Raw genomic sequence first — 13,013 nt, forward strand, 5'->3', positions numbered from 1 at the left:
AGAACATTAATGGTATCAAAATAAAAGAAGATTTTGAAATAAAGATTCAGCTCTTTGCTGATGATATTTTACTAAAAATAGGAAATATAGAGAATTCATTAGAACTTATAATTACTTATATGAGTAACTCTGAAGAAATTTCAGACTTAAGATTTAATCATAATAAAGCATGTACATAATTAATAAAAAAATTAAAACATTCATACAAAATATATTCTGACTTCAATTGGAATAGCAATCAAATACCATGGTATCACCATTATGTCTAATAGTAAAGAAATGATACAAATAAACTTTCAATAGGTTGTTGACAAAATTTTAACTTTACTATGAAAGAATGATTAATGCTTATTAAGATGGTAATTATCCCTAAAATATTGTTTGTATTGCAATCTTTAGTACTATCTCCACCAAACAAATTGATGAAGAAGATAAATAATGTTCTACTTAATTATTTTTTGGCATCCTAATAAACAAAGAGTTTCCTTTGATTGCTACTTCAGCAATTGTAAACATTACAGTGTTGTGTATAAACTTGTCTTATGATTCAAAATGGAAAGAAATACATCAAGAAATATTATTAGTAAATAATAACTATATCACAACCAGTCATAAGCAAATAGTCCCTACTAGTTTTATCTGGTTATTAAAAGATTTTTGTAAATGGAATTACATCCTCCTCTTAAATTCCATATTTAAATAACATAATTTCATCTTTCCAAAAGTTCACATATACTAGCCATTGTATTAAAGACTTAATATTTTCTATGTATCCAATTGCATATATACATGGCTTCTTAGAAACCCGTAACTTTAACAAAATGCTAGTATTGAAACACCAAACTTAATTTATTGCCATCAATTCTTAAATGGTACTGATATATACTGTAGAAAATGTAAGGTCAAAATACAGTCAAGAGTCTGAGAATTGATTAATTTTATAAATATTTATCTCTGTGTTCACAAAGTCTCTGAATAAGATATTTAACCTAGATAAGAAATCATTCCCCATATTGTTGAAATTCTTAATAAATATCAATAATAATACAGTGAAAATCACATTTGTCACAAATTTATAAAACTCAAGTTAGATTTCACAAATTTAGACAATTCTTATTGGAACTATTCCTCAAAAATTAATAACTAAGACTTTTCTAAGGTAAACAAGAAAATAATATTAAAATCTACAGATAAAACCACATCTTCATTATACCGGAAATTTTTCACTTGGAAATTCTTACACAGAGCTTTTGTCACTTCTAACAAAATTACAATTATGTATAAATCAAATAGGTTCATAGACTAGTACTAGGCTAACTGCCATTGTGGACCATTTTAAGCCTATCCAATTAACCCACATGAGAATCAAACCCTGCACCTTGTGTCTGTAAGGCAAATATCTTCACCATTATTAAATGCTGGAGATGTGATTATGAAATAATAACTAATTGGACACGTGGTATATGGATGTAAAGTTGTGTCTCATTTTTGGAAAGAAATTACTAACTTAATTCAAACTCCTGTGGTCAGATGTAATATTTCTAAATATTTAGATTTATTTAATCCTCCAATTCCTGAGATAATCCCAAAAACCCAAGTGTCTTTTCTTTGGTCTATTCTTGCTATAGCCAGAAAAGTAATTACTAAAAATTGAAAAACTAAAGTTACCCCCTCTAGTGTTGAATTTCTTAATATGGGAAAATTGTTTGCAGTAGTGGATTGCAAACTATAAAGATGAGAACTTCTAATATTGCACATTCATATAAATCTTGGATTAAACAGACTTGCTTGAAAATTATTAATTGTTGTTGATATGTATAGCTTTGATGTGTATTGATCAGCTGTAGACCTATGTAAATAGTTATCTGTTTGTTTTATAATTGATTTGTTTATTGTTTTAAAACCAAATTTTAAAGAAATTAAAAAAATAGGACTAGAAGTTTTGGGGCTTGCTATCACAAAATGTACCTCAAAATTTACTTTTTTCAGTCAGATTGTACCACTGAATGTCCAAGGCTTTGCTACCCACTTGTCAGGCTCTTTTGTTTTTTTTTTTTTCTTTTTGGTAGAGACATGGACCAGGCTTTGAACTTTTCAGCTCTTCCCCTCCTCAATCTGCAAGAAGGCTAACCTTGTACGACTCTAGGACATTTTAGGTATCTCAGACCACTTATCAGTTTCTGTTGCTCTCTCTGGTGTTGCTCCTAGAGAAACCACAAAGACTGGGAGACAGGCATATCCTCTACCGTTGTTCAACTGTCCTCTTTGGGTGAAGGAGAAGCACACTTGTCAGTGTCAGGGGAGGGAGCCGGATGGTGCTGTAGTGCAAAGCCACTATGGGGAGCTTCATTCTCAGATAAGCGACCAATTTGCAGGTCAGTCTTTTTCTTGAGGATGGCCTCCCACGAAAAGAAAACTGAAAGTTTCACATACAATGGATAGGCAGAATTGTCTGGGTTTTACTGAGGACTTATTTCAAGCCTTTCAATCTTTAAATTCTCTCTGTTCCAAGAATTTTAAAAGAAAGATTTTTCTGTCACTCTCTCATCCTGTCTCTCAGATTCTGCATCTTAGTCTGAGGGACAGGAATTAGATTTAGATTGTGCTTCTCAAGTGCTTGTGTCATAGGAGGGGGAAAGCAGCTTCAGAAAAGTATATTTTCTTCAGATTTTCCCCTGAAGCATTATCTTTTTGTTTAATACTATAGCCAGAATGACTGTTCCCAGAGTTTACTAGAGGGAATATGAGTTAAGATTCTAAATGCTGTCTTGGATAAAGAGGTAGTATTTGTCTCCTCCTCTGCCGAGATCCTTAAAAGATTTGATAAGAAGAAAGTTAATTCAGTGGGGTTACACAGTTTTTTTTTAACTTTAATGCTAAAATATAATATGAACTTTCCCTCTAGCTCAGGATCATTTTATAGGTAACAGAACAGACAGACAAAATTACAGAACAAAATGGTAGGGAGACTCAAAACAGAAAGAAGGCATTCTCCCAAAACTAAGGACAGTCTAAGAAAGCAGAACTGACTATATGCCCTTTAGAGTTTTAGACCCACTACACACTAGGGCACATAAGTAAAACATTCCCCAAAGTCTGCTCTGTGACTCCAGATAACTTCTGGTACTTAGGTTCTGAGAATCATTCAGAAAGGCTACAAATTGGCAGTAGGAGTCGCTTCCTTCTCTTCATGTGAATCATCGACATCCATCCAATCAAACTTACCTGATCCCATCTGTCTGATCTGACCTGTGGGTCCTCTAGCTGCTTATTTGGTCTAAGTTGGCAAAACTAGTACTCCAGCCTTGAACGTCTTTAATGTTTTTCCTACTCATAATGTACTGGTAGGTGAAACTCTCAGATCTCATTTGCTACCCCAATGTTTAGACATGGTCACGATATTTAACAATGCTAAGTGCCCCACCTCTTACAAATATCATTCATTGGGCATTCTTTCTCGGTAGTTTTGGCAGTTTTCACTGTATTTCAGTGTACTTTCATTCTCATATCATTGAGCTCATTTTTACTCTTTTCACATTCTTCTTCCTCCCTCGGTATATGAGCATTAGACTTACCTGCCTTTTCTATACTTAAAAAAAAAAAGAGTAGATTATATTTTTCTTTAGTAACTGCTGGGTACTGAATAATTATTTACACACACACACATGCACGCACGCACACACACACACACACACACACATATATATATATATATATATATATATATATATATATATATATATATATATATATACACTGTTTCCCATTAGTTTTATTCTGTTGTTGCCGTAGTTGTTTAGTTATTGCTATAATTATCGAAAGTAGCAATATGAAAAAGAGTTTTTAGTTTCATCAGTGTAGCCTAGCCACAAAATCCACCACAGGATTTTCACAATCAATGTGTTGTATGTCTAGATGTGGAACACCAAACAACTGACTTTTCTATCTGCAAAACCTTTGGTCAGTGTGCTTTTCAGATAAAAAGAACAAATTAATGATTAAAGAATTATTGCCCCCTGAATCCAGAGGCAGACAAGCAAAAAAAGGAAAAGGCCAGTCACAGCAGATAAACACAGATCCAAACACAAGGACAGGGATCAAGAGCTCAAAAAGTGGAAAATAGAGTAGTCTCCTGATGCCAGAACCTCAGATGTTGTCCAGTCAGAGCTGAAAGGTTCTCCAGCTCAGGTTTGGAGCTGATTGTTATTGAGGATTAATCACCCAGGTGCTTGATTCAGGGTACCTCTTCCAAGAGGGAGCTTTCAAGAGTCCCTTCTCAGCCCTCACTCCAGTCTTCCTTTAGAAGCACCTGTGACATAGAGTTGGATCTTATGATGACGGCATTCATCAAAATTTAGATCATTATGGGTGTACTCCAGTCCCACTCTGCTCAGAAGGTGGATTTAGTGGTCCCTCACCCCCTTTCTTGTTCCTTCTCAGATCTGACATTTGGATCCAATGGTATTAGACCTGGCCACTCACTACTCACCCAGAGCCTACGTTTTCAGCACCAAATACATCCTTGCTTTCAGCTCAGAAGTTTTAGAGACTGAATCACTTAACCCCACGGCCATCTGCTTTAAGTGGATTTGAGACTGATGTCTCAACATAGCATCTGGTATAGTGCCATTTTCAGTGTCATTAGCCTTCAAGGCTATGATGCTAAGCCATTCCTTAGGACCATCGGTCAGGATTGGGAATTCCTTTGTCAAGGCTGCCTTTCTCTTCTACTGAGGGGAGAGCAGCAGCAGCACTCATTTAGTTGTTCCTCGGATCCATCAGATGTAGGTTTGGCCTTCAAGGTTATGAGGAGGATTACAGCCTCTCCCTCAAGATTTGCTATAAAGGTGTCAGTAGTTATGGATTCCCTCCAGCCACCCATCCATCTCTGTCCTGACTCTCTCATACTTCCCAGGGTTAAATCTGAGTTGATGTTCTCAAACATACTGCCCAGCTGCAGGACTAGTCCTCTGACCACTCAAATTTCCCACCATCTGTGGTTCAGAAAAAAAAGACATGCAAGAGGAGGCCCATTGCCTCTTCAGATGAGTTGGTCCCTTCGGAGGTTGACTCAGAGGATAGAGAGGGATCCCCTCAATCCCCTCCTGAAAGCCTCACCTTTGAGATCTTGGAACTAGTGCATCAGAGGGGTATTGCCCTACAGATCCACCCCCTCAGAATGAGCAGGTCCCATTTGATGCAGCGTTCAGCTGTGTCCCTCCTACTTCTTGGATGGTTCCTGTAGTGAACCATCTGATTGTTCTGGCCATCAGGAGAGCATGGCAGGATCCTGTCTCTTATTGAGGCCTTCTCTAAGAAAGACTGACAAAATTCTCCAGCCCCACAAGGACAGAATGATCTAGTCCAAAATTCAATTTATTGATCCTCTCATCATGGCAGCAGCAACTAAAAAGGAGCTGACGAGGGGATACAGTCACTGTCTATTCACCAAACAAGGAGTTTAGGGAGATGGACAGGATGGGGAGATAGTCATATGTTTCAGGCTGCTTTGCACTGCAGGCACTGAACTACACCACACACATGAATTGGTTTTAGAGAGATTTGTCAAAGCTGTCCTTAGCTTCTCTGAAAAGACTGCCCACTTCTGACTCTAGGAAAAGGTAAGAACTCACAATGGGCCCAAAGTTTAGTATTACAAATCTCTCCATGCTTGGCATGCATAATGCAGCCGATAGAACAGCAAGAGCATTGGGCACAGGCATCAGAATGAAATGTCATGGTTAGCTTTACCTCTGGGATTTTTTTGACAATTTCAAAGCATACTCTGCAAATGGCCCTTATGATGGATCATCCTTGTTTGGTCCATTTGTTAAAGAAAGAATACAGAGGTGTGAACAAGATTGGGAAATGCTGCCTGCCATAGACATTAAATTTGAGACCCTGCAGTGATCTTATAGTAGGAACCAAAAAGGATCCAAATTCCTATGGGTTAGAAAATCCCAGTGCCAGTCCTTGGAATAAACCTCTGACAGAGGTGTCCATGGCAGAGGTGGAACCTTTAATGGACAGACCCAGAAGTTGTGGATGTCTGCAGAACCAGGGATAATAGTGAGTTTTCCTGTTGTTGAAGGGCTGCCCAACTGTGATAGGCATATATGCAATTACTAGCATTATATTTACATATTTTGTTTGGTCCTGGATTTATGTACATATGTACACATGTATGTGTAACCATTACTGTTAAAGGAATGAGAACTGTGCTGCGGTCCCTTAAGGAGATTCTCAATGTCATTAAAAATACATATTTTTTGTAGTGCTTTATTTTTAAATTGTAAACCCATTGGATTTTTCCCTATAAATACTGCTTAAGATTAAAAAGAATAATTAATTACACAGTATTGTATACAGCTGTGTAAATTTTCAATCATGTGACTAGATTTTACCATAAATAAAGGTAGTCAGTAGGTTATGAACATAGTAAGGATGGAAACAAATCTGAAGTTTAAAGTGTTGCAAAAGGCATAAATAATAGATTTTATTTCAAGCATGCAATATATGGAGCATTGTATTAGCACCTGATCTTTTTTTCTTTACTTTTCCTTAGAAATGACCTAGACAAAGAGTTGGAACAAAAAATTAGACAGCACATTCAAGCAATGCAAGAAAGAAGGATAAAACCAAAAGGGACAGTGCAGGAGGAACTTGAGATGGCTAAAAAGGAACTGAATTTTGTAAGTACCAGTATTTATAAAATGGTATAATTTAGAAATGTAATGCTCGGAAACTGAAAACCTAGCCCTCTGAAATTACAATGTGGTTATGCTATATTCCTCTTGAGATAGAATTTACTGTACTTTGTTTTATTTCTTTTATATCTAGAATGAAATTATCAGTTATTTCTTCACCACTTTCTGGGTATATAGCTATGTTTGTTTGTTGTAATTATGCCACAGCTGATCTAAAAGAAATGTAGTCACATAACATTGCAATAAATAATTACTGCTTTCCAGAGTACTCATTTGTACCACAAGCTTTCTTAGATGCACTGCTGTAAGCAAATTGTTTGCAATTTTTATGTACTGTGTCTCTAAACTATGGGTCTGCAGTGGAATAGTTACAAGAAGAGGCAATGTCAAAAAGTGAAGAAAGACTATTTAAACAAGAGTATCAAAAATAGTCTACTGTGTTCACCCCATAAGTCACATAATGAGAGAACAGAAGACCTCAACATATGTCAAACTGATAAAAGTAAACATAAGTTGTATATTACAAATTTTCAGATACTTCAGTCAAATCAACAAGACCTAACTGAATGTTCTTGTTCTTCTTTCGACTTTTCCCTGTTGGGGGTCGCCACAGTGGATCTCCGGTCCGCTAATGATTGGCAGTAGACTTTTACGGTGCCGAGGTGCCACCTCGACGACCAACCTTCAACGGAGGCACGCCCATTCTACGCATGTCTTTCGAACACCACTCAACCACGGGGAGGACGTGCAGACTCCACACAGTAGGTGCTCCAGCTGAGAACCGAACGGGAGAACCTCTTGCTGTGAGGCAACAACGCTACTGCTGCACCACTGCAGCTAACAGAATACTGTTCCAAAAAGAGATGCAAGAAAATAAGAAAATATAGTTTCAAACTACAGTGTGAAAAACTCATGTGAAATGTAAGGAAGTGCTTGTTTGTGGAAATGGTGGTTCGTTATTGGGACAGCCTTAAAGTTATTTTAGTCTCACATACAGTGACAGAACTGAAGTACGCAGAAATGTGCATGACATGACACTTCTTATAAAGGCTGGGAGGAATGTGTTGGTTAGGTCTGCTCTGTAGATTATTTAGTTGACAGGGATATGGACAGGCCTTTTAGACTCAAGTAATCCATGCCTGCTGTAATGTTTTATCTTCTTTGTTTTGTTATTACAGAGGCTGAAACTAGCAAATAACACCCACTAGAGTCTTGAAGTATATGTTTGTGTATGGGGAGGCATATAATGGGGGTATACAGGAACACCAGCTTCATATGCAGGCACGAGTGGGGATGCATAGCAAAAAAGATAAATGAGGAGGTGCCATTTTTTTGTATTTATTTACTCATTTTATTTGACTGACTGATTGTTAACCAAGTAATATGATATGGACCCTTTTCAGTTATGATTCCAAGTAACTACAAGGTCCTATACTCTGCTTGGAAAGCTGAGCAGACAGTAGCAAATCTAAACCGAGGAGAGTTGTTTGCACATAAAAGTCCCATTAAAATGTCTTTCTCCTCTTGTGAAATGTGATATTCTGACAAGTTCTCTTTGGCAGTCCCACTCCTTACTTTCTGGCACCTGCCTACACTGGTCATGTGCTATGAATTCCTAGCTGTTGGTACAATGCTTATTTAGTACGAGTAGCAAGTACATAAACATCATGTTCAGTTCTTTTCACTGCTCAGAGCTGTTGGATGCATTTCCTCTCTGAAAATTTCATGGGTGTTTATGCAGGTTACTTACAGTAGCAATAAGCAGTAAACGATTTTTATTATAGTTTTACCCTCATTGCATATTTACCCTACTTCCTCCTTTTCTGTAGATTTCACAAATTGCTGAACCACCCTTTCATGCCCAGCATTATCTTTTTCAGCCTTATTGTTCACTTCCTAGTATGTAGAGGAATATATCATAACCTTCCCAAACTGTGTACATACCTTTTATGAAATTTTATTTTTTTTTTGGGGGGGGGGGGGGTTTAAAAATGATAAAGACCCTTTCTAAGCTGATGTGTTTTGTTTCTTCTGAAATTTCTTTCTTGGGAGTCAGCCATTTTATTAGCTGACATTTGAGCTAAGATTTTTTTCTCTTTGTGGACTCTTCTACTCTGCTGTTTAACCATTATATGATACCCTTTTTGAAGATAAATGTACGTAAGGCTTTTTATATGCACAGTGTTTCATTGCATAGTTAAACTCGCCTCTTATGCTATACTGATGAGCCCATACAAGGAGGAAACATGCCTCCAGCTAGCAGAGTATGGTACATTATTAAATAGTCATGTGTCATTGTAAATTATCCAGGTGACAGATGAAATGAGGCATCAGTCTGCTGGATGCAAACACATGGTACACAAGTATGTTGACCATGTGTAAAAGCTGGAAGCCATTCATGGTTGGACCTAACCCCCTAGCTTCAGAAAACAAAAAAGAAAGAAACTCAATCTTTTCTTAAGGCTGCTAAAGAAAGTTGAGTACAAACTGGCATAATCTTATCAAATGTCTTCACCTATTTGATATGATATGAATGAAGATGGCAAAAACTCTCTCTCCTCAACTGTGCTTACACAAGATGGGTCTTTTTGAGAGATTGATCAGTGTAGCTATTTGTATAGAAAGCTTTTGCAGACCTTTTGATTATAGCACTGACATCACAAAAAAGGTCTGGTATATCCTGGGCTCTAAATGCATAAGCAGCAAATTGAGACAGCAGTCTTGGGTAAGCTTGGAAGATCGTTCTACTTCTGCTTCAGTGGATATAAACCATAGGTTCATAGGTTGGTACTAGGCTATCGGCCCTAGGGCCTATGCAAGCCTAGCCATAACAATTCCCTGGCTATTTCTTCCCACACTATTTACTTCCCTGGACCCCTGTCTAGCAGGGCGACTGACGTGTTCCCCGGGGTGAATTTCCTTTCTCCCATCCAATCATCAAGGTTCCTTTTGAAGAGGGCCAAAGAGGTGCTCTGCTTGACATGTATGGGCAGTCTATTCCAGAGTCTGGGGAGTCTCTGGGTCAGGAAACCATCCCTTCACCATGTTTTCTTTATTGTGATGACAAGGTCTAGATCCCCGGAACGTGTGGCTCTGAGGGATCGGGATTTTTTTAAGTGTAGCATATCCAACAGCTCTGGGTTTGACATGGCCTTGTATGTTAAGCATAGATCGCCTCAGAGTAGACAACATGTGACAGAGTATAGCCAGAGTTTAAGGCGGTCAGCATAGGGCATCTGCTTTAGACCTGCGATTCCCTTAGTGAGGTATTTCTGTGACCTTTCCAGTTGTTACAGATGTCTTGAGAGGTACATACCAAATGGGGTGTTGTATTCTATAATGGGTTTAATAGGGGATGAGTATAGTGGGACAATGACCTCCTTTTTTCTGGATGAAAAGCCCTCAGTGATGAGCTGTACCACACAGAAGGACTTCTTGACTGTTGTGGCGATGTGGTTATTGAAGGTGAGACCACTGTCCACCCGTGTCCCTAAGTCTACTATCATACTTTTGGTGTTTAGTGTACTGCCACCTATATGGTAATTCAGGGGTACATGTTTTTTCCTAAAGGGGATAACTGTACACTTCCTGGCATTGAGCCTGAGCCCATGGCTCTGGCACCAAGCTTCTGTTTCTGTAAGGCCCTTTTGTAGAGTATCTACATCATTTGAGGATTCAGTAATGGCTCCCAGTTTGCAGTCATCTGCGAACTTTGTCAGCCAGAGTCCCTTAGTGTTGAGGTCCCAGGACTGAACCCTGAGGTACTCCACTTGTCTGGAGCTGGATTTGGAGTCAGCTACTTTTACAGCGTGGGATCTGTCAGTAAGCCAGTTGGCAACCCATCGAGTGACGTAGGGATTAATGCCCAGCTTAGTAAGTTTATCTATGATTCCAGAGTGGAGGATGGTGTCAAAGGCCTTGGCAAGGTCCAGATAGGCTGTGTGAACTGCCTTACCCTCATCCACGGCTCTGGAGACTGATTCGAAGAAGTCAGTCAGCTTCAGGAGACTAGATCAGCCCTTCATGAACCCAAACTGGGTGGGGTCCAGTTTTTTAAGGTTGCCAATGTCTTTGTTTATAAGTTCCATGATAACACAATATACAGGTTTATGGGTAAGCACTAAGCTGTCTGCCCTTGTGGGTCATTTTAAGCCTAGTTGATTTCCTTTAGTGAGAATCAAACCCTGTACCTCTTGTCTGTGTGATAAACATCTTAACTATTATGCAAATCCCCAGATAAGCAATGCTTTCTTGAGATTTGAACCCACAGACGATCAACCTCCATTTACTCCATTTACATTGCTACATTGTTTACCAGTTGAGCTAATGGACATCATGGTGTCCATTTCCTTGTCAAATTCATAATATAGTAGGTAACCTGTATACTGGTGGATAAGAATTAGGATGCCTAGAATTTTTGTTCCAAAAATCAAGGAATATTTTGAACAGAGTGGGCACCTTCGCCATGGTTTCTGTGACCCTGACATTTACGGTTATTGACTCTTTAGGGAAGCTGTTCCATTCAGACACTCCGAACATGGTTGCTGATGTTTAATTTGTTTGAACATCTTTACTAAATCTATTGATTCCCCATGTTGGTAAGTTCACTATGCACTGAAGTATGGGGGCTTGAACATATTTTGTTTAGCTGACTCTGAGAATGTAGTGTCTCACAGAAACAGCAAGGCATTATTTTTAATTTTAACTGGTTACTGCTTCTCTAAGTTGGAGTGAATTGAGAGAAAGAATGCTAAAAGGAGGATGATGTGAGTGGTGGGAGGCGATGAAAAAGCACTGTCTGATTTTGTGTGGTCTAATTTCAAAAATAAATAAATTAAATTAAATAAATAAAATTTCTAAGGAGGTTTGATTTCACAGCCTCTCAGAATGACTTTCTTAACCATTCAATACATCCAATAACAGTCAGAGGTAGATAATCGACACATTTACACTGTTGTACCAAACAAAGCCAAACGAGATCCTACATTACCTGCATTCTTTGTGGGTGTAGTTATTTTTTAGCTCAGTGACATATCAGCAATATCTTTAGTTTGTATAGCTGGCTGATTCTGTGACATATGTGACTAGTGGTTCCAATTCCAATGCCCTGGATCAACTAATCCATAGTCCCACCAGGGGCTCGAATATCCTAGACATGGTCATTACCAACATGGGAAATCGATGCTCCACAACTATGGTCACCCCCTCGTTGGTCAGGTCAGACCATAAGCTAATCACTCTTAACATCCACATCCCATCCCCACCCGCCAGTAAGGAAACCCCCATAAAAAACTTCTCCAAAACCAACTTCATGCTACTCAAGTCAGAAGTTACAAACTTTATGACACCCATGCAGACGGGAACTGAAAGTTCAACTTCTGAGTCCTACACTAAGGCACTCTACGTGCACATGCACTCATGCATGAATCGTGCCATCCCAAATTGAACCAAGATGCTCTCCTCCAAAAAAAGGAAGCCAATCTGGTGGTCCCCTGCCATAAACAAACTTTGTAACAAAAGGAAGAAACTGTTGCAGAAAAGAGGAAAATCCCAGTATGCAAAAAACTCCCTTACCAGCCTCAATAAGAAGCTGAGATCCCTCATAAAATCCTCCAAAAGCTAGTTACAAAAATAAAATTGCCAAAGATTTCAAAGACAACCACAAGGCATTCTATAACTATGTCAAGAATCTAAATGGCAATGCTCAGATCTGCTCTGAGCTACAACAGAATGGCATTAAATATACTGATCCTAAGGATATTGCCAATATCTGGCAGATCGATTCAGTGCCAACTTCACCCCCATTCTTACCCCCTAAATGGCCCATCTCAATACCGGAAGATTGCCAAATTCCGTTAATAATGGCCACACAGGTAAAAAATGCACTCTCCGAAGCTATGAATACAGCATCCATGGGACCAGGTGACATCCCAGGCTGTGTACTACATGAACTACAAAATGAACTGGCACCTTACCTAAGTGTCATGTTTAATCATACCCTCACCTCAGGCTTCGTGCCCACTGAGTGGCGCACAGCTACAGTTATTCCACTCCACAAGGGGGGATCCACCTTGGATCCTTGGAACTACTGCCTCATCAGTCTGATGAGCCTGATCTGCAAGGCCATGGAACGTATTATCATAAAGATATGTATAAAAAAGTAAGTGAAATATCCATTCAGATAGTTACATTTTATTATACATGAATTTGGGAAAAATGTACAGATATCGCTTTCAAGAAATAGATTAAACAAGTAGCTACAGCTTAGGGTAGGTTTGGTGTAATGATTAAGGTCTTTGCCTCATA

General features: G+C 38.6%; 1 protein-coding gene across 2 annotated transcripts in view; it reads left to right on the plus strand.

Annotated features, from left to right (window-relative positions):
• LRRC27 (leucine rich repeat containing 27) overlaps positions 1–13,013 on the plus strand; it is a 1,872,580-nt gene that overhangs the window by 923,423 nt on the left and 936,144 nt on the right. For both annotated transcript variants that reach the window (XM_044056815.1, XM_044056816.1), the window contains exon 10: positions 6,566–6,692. In XM_044056815.1, the coding sequence (XP_043912750.1) occupies positions 6,566–6,692 (127 nt within the window). The remainder of the gene's footprint in view (positions 1–6,565; positions 6,693–13,013) is intronic.

This window comes from Protopterus annectens, chromosome 14.part0, assembly GCF_019279795.1.
Source record: "Protopterus annectens isolate FY-2018-M chromosome 14.part0, PAN1.0, whole genome shotgun sequence".
In the NCBI taxonomy this organism is placed as follows: Eukaryota; Metazoa; Chordata; order Ceratodontiformes; family Protopteridae; genus Protopterus; species Protopterus annectens.